Raw genomic sequence first — 17,938 nt, forward strand, 5'->3', positions numbered from 1 at the left:
TTCTGCAGCCAAATCGATTGGTCACAAGGAAATGCATTAATGTTTACTAATGTTCATTTCCATCAAAATAGTTTTAACCTGGAGCAAAAAAAAACAGACATTTTGTTTTGAATACATCTTTTTCAACAAATATGCCCCTGCTTATCTTAAAGGGTTTCCTTGCAGAGCTGAAGAACAAGGATAGTAACATGAGGAACTAATTTTGAGAACAGAACATTTTATTTCCCATCACTGCACTCATAAAAGATCAAGATTCTGCCAGTGTGAGCAGGAAAATGCAACTTTCAGTCTAATTATGGCTTGTGCTTATCATGAAAGTTTGGACCTGGGAACATTCTAACATATGTTACAGTATATATTTATCCAACCAGGTCTTGGTCAATCATCCAATTCAAAATGGTTTTGATAAATAACTTTTTTCAGCTTTGAAGTGACTCATCCACAAAGCTCCTAACCCTGACACGATGTGAATAAAAGTGTTGGCCCCCACAGGTTGAGGGGGTCTAAATGGCCCGGGATAGAAATTATGACGCGATTCACCAAGAGCCAGAGGGCGAGATTTATGTTGTGTGTCAGTGATCCTCCAAAGGCAGGCTAGGTAAAAAGCTCCAGTGGCAGGTCTTTAAGTAGATGGGCCACTAAATAAACGACTGGCATAACAAGGTTTCTGGATCTTCTCTCTGAGCAGGTGAAAAAAGTAATAAAACACAGAAAAACACTCACATGTGCACACACATTCATCCAGCGATCTCAGGGGTAATGTTAAGTGAGGACACAAACGAACGCTGCTTTCACACAGAAACATGAATGAACAGTTAATGCATTCTACAATTAAAATGTTAACACAAACGTTAAGTAACACAATATCTGTGCACAGTGGACATTAAGAATACACGCTCACATTTCTTTTCCAGGCAGCTGCCTCCCTGAGAGCAACAAGTTACGCTCTGTGGTCTTCAATAATGAGCTGAAGCAGCCTCTAACAACTCACGCGGCATTAAGCTATGGTCCAACAATGGACGGGAATGTGTTGGCCCTAACACAAATGTAAGAACATGCAACACACGTGAAAACAAACACCAAACTAAACATTAAAACAAACACCCACACATACACACAAGCTAATGAGCTTTTTGTGTTTGTAGGCAGGGCTCCCCCGAGAGTGTGAACCAACAGAAATAACACTCCATATAGAAAGAGAAGGCAAACCGCCTGAGAGAAAATTCTGCTAAACAAATAGAAAAGAGGGAAATAAACCTCTCCTGCATCCTTACCCAACTAGCCTTTGCTTTGTGTTTAGTGACAAAGAGAGTGAAAACAGATAATAAGCACAAAAGATTAGCTTCTTCAACATGCATCACCTACGTAGCATGTTTCAGTCACGTGTGATTTAAAAGTAAAAATTCCGTCATAGTTTTATTCAACATTCACTTAAAATATTGACAACAAATGAACCCAGTCATCTGTCAAATCAAAACTGGAGTTCAACACATCCCCATTGATGCCGGGCACATTGACAATTTGGAGGCGCTGTTTACCTCCTCTATTCTGGCTGAACCCCTGAGAGTAAGTATGCTAAAAGCAGAATGTGTAGGTGTGGTGATGGCCAAGAACAGCAATCAGCAAAGCCATTAATCATAACCGGTGACAAATGCAATGTTTTCTGGAGCTGTCACTGTGACTGCATGCGGGAAGGGGAATAGGTGCCAACCTGTATGTGGCTTTTCTGTGGTTGCTGGCAGCAATAGTGACGGTGTGTTATAGGAACGTGACATAGCCTGTTAGCTTGGTGATTAAACAAAGCAAACAGGCTGAGCAGAGGGGCGGGCGGGCGGGCGAAGCAAAGACAGAGATGAAGGGGTAACAAAAGGGGGTGACATTATGATACAGTGAGGCAGAGTGGACTGAATACGCTTGGGAAGTGAAATGCATACTTGGAAAATACCACAATAGACTGTAATTGGAAATTAGATTTAATAAAGTATACATATAGCTATACCGCAACAAGTAGAGGCAGATGGATAGGTGCAGTCACTGCCATGGAAAATGTGGCTCGAAGTGGGTTCAAGTTAATGGAGGCGTCAGGAGTTGTGATGCCAGCAATATCTTAAATGATTACAGATGTTTTTATATCTTTTATGGTCTCAAAACTTGCATGGATGTGTGTGTGTGTGTGTGTGTGTGTGTGGGTGACTAGAGGTGTGTGAAAAACTATCAATAATGTTGGGCTTAACTATTAGGGGAGATCATTACATACTAAAAGAATATGTAGCCTAACCTTGACTTATCCTTCTCAAGTACATCACAATGCTATTCCAGTCTGAGCTTAACACTAAAATGACTGTTTCTGGCAGTATCTGCAAAGCTATTAAGACTTCAGACTAAAATTAGAACGGGGGATCATCATCAGATGATGGGAAACTGCGTTATGGGGGTGTGTGCTGCAGGGGGCACACTGGCAGCTCAATGAGCCATGGGAGTGCCAGTTTTGTGCACGCAGTGGGGTCTACCATATGATGAGGTGAAACTGGCAGGGAGGGCAGGCTCAATACTGAACCATAATGGCTTACTCTTAATAGCTGCCGTGAGGGGCCAACCTTCATTACTCTCTGCGTGGGCTGACTTTCGACAGGATCCTGGAGTGAAACTTGCAAGTGTACGCACACTCGCGTTGAAACCTTGAAGAATGCACCCCAAAGTGAGAGAGCAAGGTGCAAAGCAAAAAAAACAGTTTTCTTTCATTTACACACACAGAAATAGTCTGCGTTCAGGAGACAAAAGGGAGTGCTAGAGTGGTAGTTCACAGAAATTGGATAAGCTCCATCCCAGAGTAGTCTCATAATATTGCTAATTATTCAACAATTACAGAAGAAAAAAAATCGAATCCAGCACAGCAGAGGCTAAAATTCTCTGTCCTTGGGTTCACTTTTTAAAGTAGCCCGATACACGAGCTCAGCTGAAACAGTCAACCTATCAATGCACACTAATGCAGAGTCAGACTACAACAAAAATACCAAGCAAAGATGGGGGATTTTACTGCTGCCTTTGCCATCTAAAGGGGGAGCAATATGTAGCGTTAAATTGAATGCACAGCAATAGTCATTTAACAGGGTGGCTTTAAGAGAGAGGCCTTTTGAGCTGAAAATGATTACACACTTTTTTGAGATTGAACTTGGTCAAAAAACATCTTGCCTCAACGGAGCTACAATACCAGGAAGAAGAGCGGCTCCTAATTCCATGCAATTCTATGCATACTAAAAAGGATGCTTCGTAATGACAGGTGCAGTCAAAACTCGTTGATTAATTAGTATGAACATACACAATGCTCAAAACAAAGAAAAACAGTCAAACAGATCGTTGATTCTTGTGTACCTCATGGGAACTCATTTCACAGACTTTACCTGCCAGTGAATTCAAGCAAACAAGAGCAGAGCCATGCTGTGCTATTGAACATTGCTGTAAACCATTAAACTCCACGCACGCACGCACACACACACATCGTGTACTTCTACAAACACAGCACATTTCCATCGAAGGCCTCCGTCAAACTTTCACAGGCGGGCGGCCGCACTTGCAGGCAGACCTACAAAAAGCAACAACAATGAAGGGGATGCCATGTGAACGCCGGAGCACAGGATGCATGCTGTGAGCTCAACAAGATGTGAGACTACGAGATAAGGTATAGGAAGAAAAACAGGATGAGGGAGTCAGGATGCATGTTGCTGGGATGTGTGTCTGTGCATGTTAAAGACTGAGGGCCCCACTTGCTTTTCGACTGTTGTACTGGAAGTCAGTGAAAAAGTCGGGGTATCCTGGTCCTTCACAATCTACCTGGAGGGGGTTTGAGGAGCATTGACATTTTCTGTCAGTAGACACCAATAACTCTTCTTGATATATTGACAAATCTATGCCTCAAAGGGGCGACCAAAGAGCTGACCACTTTTCATCTATTAAAACCCATTTGAACTATGTCCACCCCTACACACATCTCCCCCTCTGTCAGGGAACAATGCCAGGAAAGGTCCAGCTGTCAGAAGAGGAAACAAGAGAGGAAGGAAGGAAAGGCTCCGACTGTCAATGTGCCCGGAGACGATAACATGCTCTGTGCATCCTGTCCCCACCCCAGTAACTAAGGAGACCACGATGCTCGGAACCAATGGGAGTGAGGAAGGACCATTTCAGTTCAAAAAAGACTTGACAGTGTCTTTGTGCAATAAAACCTCAACTTTGTAAATAAAAATAATCTGGACATACATGGCAGCAGCAATTTCTGTAAAGCCATCAAGTTCAAACTAGGAGATTAGGTTAAACAGTGATCATTCAGTCAGTCATTACAGGTAAAAACTAAAAAGTAAACACAAAGACAGAAGTCAGGGATTGCATTTTTAACTGTAAATCTTGGGCAAATCCATAGATCAACTGTGACTCTTGTGATTCCTGGTGAGGAACAGATGGAAGCAGCAGGAGTCAGAGCCAGAAGTGCAGTATTATTACTGTCAACAAACAGATTGAAAGAAAAATCTCTTTATTAATACATGTTTGGTTGGTGGGGGGTTGACAGAATGAGGAACAACGAAATTCTTTTCGCTGCCTCCGTATCAGCGAATGAGGTCACTTGATAACAGCGGGGAAAGAAATGATGCAACAAACAGAGATGGAAGCGAACAGACAACTGCGTTCCATAAACTATTAACCTGCAATCCTATTTTCTACAACAGACGCTAAATTAAAGCACGACATGTTGTTTAACCATCTTAAATTTTATCATTGAAAAAGTGATTTATTGTTTAAATAGGACTTGATTTAGTATATTAGGTAAAACTATCCCAGACTAATGCAAAGTAGTATCAGTAACAGAAATGAGGTGAACAATGTATTGAAGCACAATCTCAGTATAACATAAAAAGAGTTTATAATGTCACAAAGATTAATCAAGCCGTCTCTATAACAGCTGTTTATCTTCACAACAGGCAACCAGAAACATTCTTGTGAAAGTCACTTAATAGCTAATTTCTTAACAACAGTACTTGCGAATTAAGAATTTTTGTTCTCCCTGGTGATAACTAAAATATGTGTTATGCTGTGAAGTTCGCTTGTCACTCACCCTGCGGTGATTTAGCAAGTGCCATTACACGTGACAGTGATGCATTTAATGTAATGCTGAGTAAATGCAGACCCCGAGAAGAACGCATGTTATGAAGGCAGGGAGACAAACGGGTAACATCATAAAGTGTGTGTCTGCGTCAGCTGCTGTCTCATCCACAGGGACGGGGCCTGCTGGGACTTGTATCTACCACCTAAGTTCCAGTCCAACAGCCACTCAGTAGCTGTCCCAGGGTGTGACAACACACAGACTCGCATCACAGCTGCTGTTGTGTTTTGTGGCAGCTCTTCTTTGTCTCATTTTTGCAGGATCCACAGTACAATACTGCGGAAAAAAAGTCTTAGGCCACTATTAGATTTGTTGTTTGGGCAATACTATGTTGTTGTTTTTTTCTCTGTCGCTTTATTGCAACACACCCAGAAAATATAGGAAACAAGTATGCTGTTTTAAAATAACATGTTGACCAGAAATAACAGCCTCTACAGATTAAAGTGGCAAGTATTTAGTGTGACCTACACTTACACTTGGACAATAGCAAGACCCTGGCAGTCCTGAGTGAAACCATCCTTTTTTACAGAAAATAATCAAAGCAGTCATTTTTGGCGATAGTGTGAAATTTTAGTACAGCGTTCAATGATCTGAACGTAGTGGAAACACTGGCTGGAGGGGACATGACGACTGGGTCCGAATGTCATGAAGATTAGAGGGATTAGGAGAAAAGAGAGAAGCCCTCTCACTGACGCATTTATCATTAACCGTGCTTCCACTATGTTTAAGCCTTTAAACATTGATCTGCATTAAGCTCTTGGATGTGAAGGATTAATGAATCTGTGAATACACATGTGCACAATCACAGATGCAGCCATGTTCTCTATAAACGGACATTTGAGCCCGAGAGTGACTGTGGAAAGCTGTGCACATACTGAAGTCCTGGGCGCGGACAGCGAGAGCACGACTGATGCAAACCGACAGACCACCTCGTGGGCCTTTAATGTCACCACTGGTCCTCACATGAAAGAGGCAATGTTGCCCCGCGGCTGGATTTTTGCCACACATACTCACATTCAAGTAGAAAGGAAGAAACAAATGGAAAAGAGAAAAGGTGGGAGAGGAAAAAAGAAGAAAGACACTGGGGAAGAGGGCGATGCGAGTGCAAGAGTCATTGTGGTAAAATAAATAGGTAAAAAGCCAAAGCCAGGAAAACTGAGTCACTACTTTGGGATAATGGATACTGTTTTTTCCCCCTTGGAGATGCAAACACCATCACATCAATCGGTTACTATACAAACTAGCAGGCAAAATAACAAAAATGTTATTGTATATGTTTAGGACAGAATAGATAAGAGGCAACACATACACATTTACATCTGGGAGGTGATTTATGCAGTACATGGATGATGGGGGAGGACAGGTGGAGATACAACTGAGATCAGGTTCATCGAAAGTGTCAGACACTCGATAAAAATCAAGTTGCAGGAAGAGCGGCCATCACAAACAGCCCTAAACTCATGTCAGAAAAATAAAGACAGGAGTGGAAGTAGGGAGGGAAAGAGAAGGATCAGAAGGGACAGAGGGAGATCTCCATCACCTGGCAGACTATTATTCACCTCAAGGTGTCAACAACATCTGGCACCATGGCACCTTACCGATGCCAACACCTGCTGCATTTACACACCATCGTCCATCCCCAGTTGCCTTTAACCTACGCTAGAGGACAAGTAACATCGATAATGAATTATGTAATTTACCCACAAAACACAGGTGTTTAAAAAAAGGAAATTTTTACAGCAATGTGAGTCCAACTGCTCCATTAGTGAAAATCCCTGTGCTCCTTGTCAGTGAGGTTGCCGTGGCACGCTCTGTGGTAAGACATATATGCCAGACAGACAGGAGCAGCAGCTCTAATCTTATCCGAGATGACAATAAAGCAACACCTTGTGAGCCTTTTATGGGCAATATTCCTACATAACGACACTTTGCAGAGATGGTGGAGAATTAGGGCCAAAGTGTGGCAGAGCCACATGTTAAAGAGGGAGAAGAAACAGTTTAACGGTGCCAGCTGGTTGTGTACTTTCAAACCTGTCAAAACAACTCTACGGTGTTATTGTAAGCTCAACTAGGAGCTTATGTCTGTTGACTGCGTGTGAGTCATGTAACTATACGGTTACCAACAGAATAGAATATTTGTCCACTTAAAGAATTAAGTAAAAAAAAAATATATATATATATATAATACCAAAAAAAAAACAACCTTCTACAAGTTGTGTTCACTATCACCAGGATGTGAGGGCACATGCAGCTAATAAAGCGAGTGATAAATGTAATGTGGGGGGAAAAAAACACACACTGTAATGCAGAGGCCTGATTTGACAGACAGCACTTGTGTGCACACTTGTGTGTGACCCGGTAGGAATGACCCAATGTGTGCATCTGGCCCACTAAAGCACAAAACAACCATTGTGTTATCATTAGTATGGGGTAGGAGAGGGGACAGGATGGTGGTGTGTGGAGCTGAGGGAGGGGTTAGGGACCTTCCTCATAACCAACCAGATGACCTCATTCACATCACAGAATTCCTCTGTCTCCCCCCACTGTTCTTTATCACACTAACCATCCTCCCCTCGCTCTAGGCAGCCTTGCTTGCCTTTTTCCTTTCAGCGAACACAATCAATCTACTGAGCAGCAATGGGGCTCATGTTCACTCACCCTTTCGTACAGACAGCACATTCTTTCCGGCCAGTTATTGGTGGGTTTTTATGCCGATCTTTCCTATATTACACGTGGTGCTAAACGGACTCTTTGTTTAAACAATTAAAGCCTAATCGTACAAAACCACCCATTGTTTCTGCTCTGTAATCTCCTCCCGACTGCTGCACTGATGAGGACAGACAGACTTAAGCCTCACCGCAAACAGACAAGCAGTGACGACTGTTTCAATTGCAGTTGTACGGCCATTTATTCATGGCCCACTACCGTCACTTTTGGTTGGACGTGCACATGGGCATAAATTATGCTTAGCAAATCATGTTTTACATTACAGCACAAGACTGCAGGGCAGACAGCCACTGTTAAAAAAAAACCAAAAACAACTGTGCAACACATGTAATTCTAGTTAGTCTAGACAGTCACTGTGTTACTGTGTCAGGGAGACGGTGAAATAATGCTGAATAGGTTGAGGTTGAGTCCTCCTACACACCAGCAGGCATTCCATCACTACAAGCAGAAAGCTGCTTTGGCAGTACGTCACTAAACTGCATGTTGCTTGTTTGAGTAGATAACATTTAAGTTATACATGCTTGAGACACGTAGCCTTTGTCTGTGTCAAGAGGTTTTAGAGTAATGCTCTAAACAGAGTTGTGATTTAGGCAGCTTTCTTCCTTGTTTTGGTAGTCAGAACTGACGCACGTGTATATTAGCACAAAAGCAAAATGGCTTCGGCTCCAATGAGTGCTGATATAAACATGACACCCGGCTCGACACACTAACTTTCACTCCGTACTTGCCCTTTGACGTCTTTTCTGGGCACACTGCAAACACTGTAAAAGCACTTAATGGCTACGACTTTTTATTGTCAAGATGGACTTAACACAGCATGGCACAGCTGTGCTTACAATGGTGCCTTGGTATATAGCCGATAGCCACCACATGTGCCAGCAGAAAGTGAGCTGCACTAACAAAAGCATGCATTAATTGACCTCCACATTTCACATAGAGATATAGAAACTGACAAGCACACAACAGAATCCATTTTGTCAGTCTGAACAGCAGAATTGTTTTTTTTTTTTAACCCACATGGTAACTTTATTCAATTGTGCTTCTGTTTGTGTGCAACACCTATTGGCTGTGAGGGCAACACCTGACTGAGAACACAGAGTGAATAACAATATTTGCAATTGATTGAATTAATGTTGACAGTGCTTTTTTCTTTTTGTCACACTTTACTTTTACAGTACTGTTCTCAGCGCTAGCCCGCCGTACACTATTGATTTCCACACTCACAATTCCAGGAAAATCGAACGGGACAGCTGCATTGAACAACAGTGAACCTCTTAATGAAACCATCTGCATTCAAGATGCAAAGCCAGTTGAACAACACCTGCTCAGGGTAAAAATACAAACTGTAGCATTACTGCCAACCGAATACGAAATACCACACTTTCCCTACTTCAGTGCTAGCCTACAGATACAGAGACATGGATTGATCTGCATCAAAACACCTTTTATTATATTAATTGTGAAACATACAAGTGACTGTGGATCCCACTGTATTTATAACAATATCAAAAAGAGAGCAACAAGAAGAACTGCGAGTGTTGTCAAGAAAGTTTTATAGAAGCTGTAGAGGTGAGAAGCGGAGATTGGTGTTTCAGGGCTTTGTAGCGCTTACTCAGGACCAACCTCACGACCATGCCACCTCACACTCTGCAGCCTTTGGGGAAGGTGACGGCAGCACCGCCTGCTCTTGCCAAGCCTCACAAAAACAACACCGGCTGCTGAGGGACAGGTAAATTATTCCTCTTTGATTTATTGGCCAGACTGTAACTAGTGAGACACCAAGGTAAGGGCTGCAAACCACAACGCGGACTGATCGTATGGTGTGAAGGAGGACGGTCCTTGGCTGATAAATAAATGAGGTCAGTTGTCATTGGTGGGTTGCTGAAAATGGCATCCTTCACTATAATGCACACCAGTTGACAACGTTTCATAATTCTTTGGTTTAACTTCGCCGACCACCGTCCTTACATTTGACCCCAGGAAGTTCAGCTAAACATAGCAGTGTGATCTAACACTAAAACAATCTTTGTGCATGAGGCATTGCTGGTCTTGTGTCAAATTCTGTGTGTTCTTAACTGTTGCTAATAATACAATTTATTTGTAAAGACATTTTTAAAACAATGCTACAAAAGTATTATAAAGGTTAAAAATCTGACAATTAAAAAACAAAATAATATAATAAAATGTAAATGTAATACAATTATTATGATATTGTATAAACAATCAAGACAAGCGTGTAATAAAACCATACCACGGGTTAGGGCTTGGATTCAGGCTTAGGTGGGGATGACACTGACTTAAACATAACACCCGTATATTATCTTTGTTTCTGCTGGAAATGTTACTGCGTGGTGGTCGGTCACAGCAGAAAACAGGGATCAATTTAACTAATCAATCCTTTAATCCATGGCCTTGGTGATGTGCCTGGCCGTGGGATCTCGTCTCTTTCGGAAACAACTACACTGCAACATGAGCTTATCCACACACTTTATAGTTGACTTTTGTAATGTGACGACTGCAAATGGCAAAGACTGTGACTGTGGCAATCTGTCAGTACTTCTCACTCACCAGGAGAGATTTGCAAAGCTGTGCGTAGTCACCTCTACACAGGCACAGTTAGGCTGTTGAGTATGTCTATATTTATTATTTCAATAACTATTACATTATTATTCACATCCTTATAAAGAGAGGAAATATGGATGGTCACTGTGGGAAATACATTGGACACTGACACACAACCAAAAATAATGCATATTAAGACATAATCAGTAAAATTAGAAAAATGTTACATGACTGTAATATTTTCATACAAATGGAATGGAGCTTGTTAATGTAGGCCATGCTGCAAAAAAACTATCAAATTGCATGTTGAAGATTTCTCGATATATAAAGCAAAATAGATGCTCCAGTGCCTCACTGTGGATAACATTCACGTTAATCTGTGCTAAAACACTGCATGGAAGAGTGTGTGGGGAAAACAAACACCAGGCTGGAGGTTAAGTGCTCTGACTGTGCTTCTGGTAAAAAATTCCTGAGCTGGCTGCCAACGCTCACTTGCCATTCCTCCTCTGAAAGGAGAGCAAATGAATGCAGAGGGGTGGGCGAGTGAAAGGAACAAAGTGAGCATTCAACTCATGTTTTCTATGATAAAAAATGGGGAAGGAAACTGAGAAAATGTTACCAATGTCACGCCCGAGAAAAAAAATGCAATTGTTAGAAACGGTATCGTGTCTGTTGAGAGAGACTTTAAAAAAAAGGGAGGACAGGAGGAAAACCAGCCAGTGAATGGGGGGCCTTATTTAGAGCGAGGGGGTAAAAGGGGGCTATTTGGAGAACTCAAAGAATGTAACAGGGTGGGGCGAATATATTTTTCGTTACTGTGTTGCATATCCACACAAATATGCAGTGACAGGCGATGATTCATGATGCAATGCAAAATCGTACGGGAAAACTGAGACAGACCCACCTCTGTGGGAGATGGCAAAAGAGGAGCAGGCCTCTCGTCACCACAGCATGAAAACAGCTCCTCCTCCCCGTCCGTCCGAGGGAAAACAAACCACTAACTTGCCTCCTCCGTAGTCCTTTCCCGTCTAAAACAGGCGCTACTTCCCGTAGTTGTTTTTATATGAGACTAAATATTAAGATGAAAATGATCATCATTTGGCATACAAAGAAACACAGACGCCATGTGTCCAAGTTACATCAGAGAAATTCGCTGGGCATCTGGTTACCTTAATTATCCTTAATTTTAACAAGGTTGCTCTGCTTTTAGGTTTGAGGAAGAAAGCGGCAACGCTTGAGATAAACTGCCTCTCGCAATGTGTTGTCTATCAGCTTGCAGTAATAGAAGGAAAGACACTTAGTTTTGCCGACAGTGAGCCAGATAGCCAGCCAGGCAGTCAGGGTAGGGCACGGAGACAGGAGGCCAGGCAGAGGCAGCGGTGATAAGGAGGCCCCAGCCCTCACGGGATTGAAGCATGAGATAAGAGCGCAGGCTGTCGCTGAATGACTTTATCATAAAACACCCGGTGTGGGGAGATGGGGAAGGGGGCATTGCTGTGGCAGGGCCAGAGGAGCAAGGTGGTTAAAACAGGAGCTGAAGCTCACACAAGTTTGGAGGGTAGGTGCAGTGCTGGGTCCCGCCACAACCTCTACACCTCACTCTGTTAGACCTATGCCACCACCTAATTTATAACCAGAGACACAGTGAAAGGGAGGCAAACAGCGAAAGACAGCACAAAGCCTGCAATTCTGCTTTCTCACTGGTGGCGACAGCACCGTTAACCAGCTCACAGAATAGCTCTTGGTTAATTAAATTCCAGCTTATAAGAGGTGCTTTGGGATGGAATGGGGGGGAGAGGAAAACATAATGTGTGTGTGTGTATGTGTGTGTGTGTGGGGGGTCCTGTCTAAACAACCCTAATTCTCTCTTCCCATCTCTCTATCCGAGCCCTTTCGCAGCCATCAGCAGCATCTTACTTTGTGAGCAGTGCTCGGTCTTATTAGCTACTACATTGATTGCATGGCAGAGGTGAGTGCAGGTCAAGCCTCGTACTGAGCAACATAAAGGGTCGAGCTATAGGATTATACAGACTGCTATTGTGGTGGAGCAAAATAGCCAAATGGTTATCATATTTATTATTGTTTTCACATCAGTTGATATTGAGAGACTGAAATAAGCCATAGAACCACATAAACATGGGGTAAAACGTGAACCAAAGACTTCTAGCATTCTCCATTTATCAAAATCTGTTCTCTTAACAGCTTTTCCCAGAGGACCAGTTCCCTACAAAGGCACCACAGCGGACAGCAGACAGTTTGTCCTCCAAATGCTGACAGCTCTCCCGGGAACATCCAGTTAAATCACAGCACACAGAGTCTAACAAGCACTCACAACAGAGTATTAGCAAAGGGGGCTTCGGAAAGCACGGAAAACTATGGAGGAACGTACCATGTGGTTCCACCAATAAGTGTGCAATGCAATAATGGGCCGTTTAACCTATAATTAATCTATCAAGAATTTGAATATTTTCCAGTCAAAAATATAAATATTATATAACGAATATATATATATATAAATATCCTGCCTTTGTCCTATGCTCCACTACCTTACAACAGCACTTGCACTTCTACTACTAGGCAGCATCTCTAGATGTTATATGGGCTGTCTCCTCCTGCCAACAGAAAATATAGCAATTTGAAGCAGCTTGTTGGCTGGCAGATCGTAAAGAGAAATAAAAAAAGACTCCAGAGCAGGTGTCACCTCTGAGAGATGAACAACTGCATTTCATAGGGGGCCTGTCAATGGGTCTGAGTGACCTTGAGGGAATACATACAAAGTGGCAGCGTAGCACTGATGTCCGTGCACACATACCACTGAAGAAAATGGGGGCAAGTAAGCACACACGGGGTGGTGTTGGCTTTCGTACGCCATGGTAACAACTGTGTATACATGCACAAAATGCCGGGTGGGCTGTATGCAGCTGTTAGAAGACTATATACTCCGAGAGATGGACAATCTGGGAATGAGATTTAAGCATTTAGTTGTGACTGGTTTGGTGTTTGCTTTTATTAAGCGGATAAAAGTCTGACAAGAGTAGGATATTCAACATATTTAGTCACATTTAAGTCTCTAAACGAGTACTGTCACAGAGGAGAATAATTTTATTGAAGAAACACATTCACTTTTGCCCCCCCGAGACAAGACGGCTGAAGTTCTATGACAAATGGTTACACATCAATCTCTACACAGGCAGCAATACGTTTTCAAGCAGCATCTGCTTTTCAAATGTGCCCTCTTGACTGGGAATTATCCTGCAGCATTCTCTATACACATACATTACATCAAATGTAACTTCCACTGTGCTATTACAAGTTAAAGATTTCCATGCGGGATTTATCCTGTGTGACAGTAAGTGTTATGACAAAAACCACAGACACAAAATCGATTATCATAAAAATATCAAATGTGACACACAATTTCAAAAACTATTAAAACGATGTTTTAATTAACAGATTACCCAATTTTCCTTTTACTTAAAAACTGTACACCTTTATGCATCTGGTTAGCCGTGGCTCAGCTCACTCTACCCCAGTATGAACAGGGAGCAGGAGATTGGCCCCAAAAATCATATGAGGACTTCAGTCTCTCCCACACAGATGGAGCAAACCAAAAGGCCTCTAACAGGAACCAGACAGCCAGACGGGCCTCCTCTGAACTAAGTTGGCTTTCATCACACACATGCAAGTTCTGGCAGCAGGGTAAAGTTTGGATTGGTGCTGTGGAAACCCCTGTAAACCTTAGATTTGTGCGGCTTTAAACGAGGGAGACCGAGACTGGGGAGTAACAAGTGTCTCAGTCATGATTTCTTTAACACCAGACGGGGGAACATTTTATCCCTCTATACGTGGAAGTCCTGCATAAAAATTTCAGAGCAGTATAGCATTAGAGCACTCATTTCCTGCCTGGTTTTCCTGAAGCCATAAAAATATTTAGTGCAGCTTGGAAGAGTATTTCTCTGTTTTGAAACATGATTGTAGTTTTAATTGTACGACATCATTTCATTTTTAGGGAGATGTGAAATGTCAATTACAAAATCTAAAGACAGTTTCCAAAAGTTTAAAAAAAGTGATGTGTGCGCTTCATATATTTTGAGTTTACTTAAGCGCATTAACATCCACTACCACCAAGGGGCAAAATACCTGCACTTGGTCAACTAGACCCTAGTTAGGGCCCGCTTTTTTGTTAATGCAATGTGACAATTGATAAAAGCCAATTTACTGAGAAATTAATATTATATGAAGTTTTAATGTCATCTAATTAAATAGGAAATGCAAATAACATTTGACCACACCAAATCTAAAAAAAAAAAAAGCATAAGGTGGGTCACTTCATACTATTTGCCAACAGCAGTGCGACTGGACTGTTAAAGTAACCTATAGGCAAACAGACTGTGCGCAACGTCCCCTGTCTTAACTATTACTGTCATGATCTACCACTTGGGGCTGGAGGACGGCAAGAGGGAGCAGGGGTGGAAACGAAAACAAGGCTGCTTCCCGACTCTCCCCAAATGAAAATAACACACCCATTATTCCCAACTGAGTAAAAACAGAAAGAGGCTTTTCTAGAATAAAAACACTGTAAATGTGCCTCTCGAGTGAGGCAATTGTGGGTGTACAAAGTAATTTTAACTTGATGGCTGCGACGTCAGACGAATGCCACAGAGACGCCTCTCTCAAAGGTACCATTCCACTTAATGTAGTAATGTTAATTTATGAAACATAAATCTCTTGATAAGGACGGACTTTTTATTTATTTACTTATACTAACACTGTGACATGACTGGTGCGTATGTTAAATTATTTAAGCGTCACGCTATTTACCTGACTAGTATTGTTACAAGTCCTGAGATGTTTCCATCTATTCAAATCACATTCGGTGTTACGGAAATGACAATTAACGCAACAATAATTAATAGCAAATTACAGTGTGTGTGTGCACACTGTAATTTGCTCTTGCAACACGTTACGTTGCTTTTACCATCTTGAAAATACATGTTCCATTAAAAAGTTTGTGAAACTTACTGACTGAAACTTTCACATGTATTTAACCCTTTATACAGATACATTTCTTTTTTAAAGTTTCCTGAGATGGCAGGGAGGAATAGTTCAGAACCCACTGAGTGGATCAACTGGCTTGTTTGTCAACCATCAAGGAAGGAAAAAAATCTTTGCAGACCGGTTTAGCAACTGCATTCTGAGAGTCCTTCTAACTCAGACATGCAGCCGAAACTGTGAAGTAATAAGCATCCTTTGCTATCTGTGAATAAATCACTCTTGTGATCTGAGGGAGACAGAGTGTCTATTATTCTTATCCATCAGTGTCATTGTGACCAAGCCGATCCTACACACGACGTGGGGACAGTGTGATAGGGGGCTGTGGCGCTCTCTAGTGTCCCCAGATCACTTACATAAACCATAGATCCAACCTCCCTCCGTACACCACATTATTTTAATGATTATATCAATGGTTGCGTCTAAACGAGTGACAAACGCTAGAAATTAAACGTAGGCGGACAAACCCCGTCGGGACGGCGCCGCTGACAAGAGCCGACGCAGTTGTTGTAGCGCAAGCTTGACTGGTTAAAAAACAAAAAAGGAAAATAAAAATACACGACGACTGCTGAGGCGGCGAGAGTGAGAACAAACATACAATCGACGGAAGACAAACAGTATAACAGCTAAGAGACGGTTGACAAACATACGGAGGAGATATAAAGGAAAAGTTGGACGGTTGGTGCGATCTTAGCGCACGCACTCGCCCTCCTCCCTGCAGCAGCAGCAACTCACTGGCCATTGTTTGGGCAACAAGCAGACACATTCCAGCACCGTGCTTTAAGCTCGGCCGCTGGGCAACAACTCACACAAGCGTCGAAGCAAAAAAGAAAAAAGGGGAAGTGGGCAATTGTTGAAACACACGTCTGATACAGTGCAGTGACTCATGGTGTCCTTTTATGAACACGTAGCTAAGTTAATGCCGTCTCTTTTTTTGGGTTCCTGAAGAGTTCATCGGAACGCACCCAGCCTCGCTAGCTGAAAACGAGGCTAACCTCAAAGCTAACTGTGCTTAAAACCATGTGGAATCCGCGTTTTGAACAAAACGAGAGCGACAAAAACAACACGTGTGCTTGTTTCAGAACTAACATGTGAGCATATTGTCGTGTGATACGTTGACAGAGGTTGGTATATTGTTGTTTTATATGGTCAAAGTGAGTGGTAGAAAGTTTTCGTCCTGTAGCATCAAGTCAAGAGTGCACGAACAAACTCTGGGGGAAGCCCAACGTTAGCAGAAGCACTGAAAACTACACCCCGCTGTGCTGTGGTGTAAAACAAACTCACACAGGAGACCCTGTTTTGAAGAAGTTAGAATCGTTATTATCGGTGCCTGACACGGTCAACAGTATCGGGGTGCCCCGTTGTAATAATGTGCTGCTGGGTTTCGCTAACATAATGCAGCAGGGACGCCCACCGAAACCGGACTGCGCCGTGGTCACGCGTTTCTTCCCCCTCTTCCCCAGCGTCTATCCCCATGTTACTCCAGTCTAGTCCCGCTTACCTTCATCGAGAAGCCTCTCCAGGTGTGTGAATATGCCGCAGAGATTTGGCAAACTGGTCATGAGCTTCTTCTCGTTTAATAACTGCATCAAATAGTCGGGACTCGGCCTCGGTCGCTCCTTCACTTCGACCTCTCCGACCATCATCTTTGCGGCGAGAAGCGAAGAACAAACCACCGCAAAAAAACACACACAAAATCCTCTTTAAAGGAAAGGGAGAAAAAGAAAAAGAAAAAAAAAACTGCGTCTCCAATCCCTCGCTTCCCTCCTCCTTTTGAACAGAAGACTCTGTAAACCCCCCTAAATTTTCAGGTTTGGTTTGTTCTTGTTGTTTGAGTGGAGAGGGGGTTAAAAACACAAACCGTTATCTCCCTTCCGAAGACTCGTGCGCCGTACTCTCCTCTACGCTGTGTGCGCTCGGGGACGTTCGATTCCACCACTGTAGGCGCGAGACACTGCTCCACCGGAAAGGGTACGTCAACCTCAATTCCCATTGGCCAGTGGGGCTTTCGGGGACTAATGGTATGACCAATTAGCGCTCAGATATGCAGAAATGGGGGCGGGCCAGGGCGCTTGGTGGAAAGATTGACAGAAAACCGAGCCAATGGCGCACAGTGCGCAGGAATGCACAAAATGCCCAAGAAGTGTTGTCCACAGTGAACAACACACGTTTACTTTTTCCTCTCAACATCTTGTCAGTTGTGAAATTCAGACACAAACATTGTATTTGTTCCACGAGAGCATGGTTCTGTCGTTGCTTCATCACTTAAACTGTTTGTCTGTGGGTCCACCCTGAAACTGCGTTGTAGTTCTGGTTTAACTTGTATTCAAAAGATAAAAAAAATAAAAAATAAAACAGTTAATCAGAAGAAACTTTTTTTTTATTTTTTATTAGTTTAAACTTAATGTGGATTTTATTTTTATAAATGCCAAAAAAAAGGCTGTG

The 17,938-nt window shown here is 42.5% G+C and overlaps 1 protein-coding gene across 6 annotated transcripts in view; it reads right to left on the reverse strand.

Moving 5' to 3' along the window:
• Nucleotides 1-17,434, reverse strand: part of qkia (QKI, KH domain containing, RNA binding a) — a 68,152-nt gene extending 50,718 nt beyond the window's left edge. For all 6 annotated transcript variants that reach the window (XM_044047173.1, XM_044047170.1, XM_044047174.1 and 3 more), the window contains exon 1: nt 16,995-17,434. In XM_044047173.1, the coding sequence (XP_043903108.1) occupies nt 16,995-17,139 (145 nt within the window). In that variant the 5' untranslated portion in view covers nt 17,140-17,434. The remainder of the gene's footprint in view (nt 1-16,994) is intronic.
• Between the last annotated feature and the right edge of the window lie 504 nt (nt 17,435-17,938).

The sequence above is a fragment of the Solea senegalensis genome, linkage group LG16, assembly GCF_019176455.1.
Source record: "Solea senegalensis isolate Sse05_10M linkage group LG16, IFAPA_SoseM_1, whole genome shotgun sequence".
NCBI lineage: Eukaryota > Metazoa > Chordata > Actinopteri > Pleuronectiformes > Soleidae > Solea > Solea senegalensis.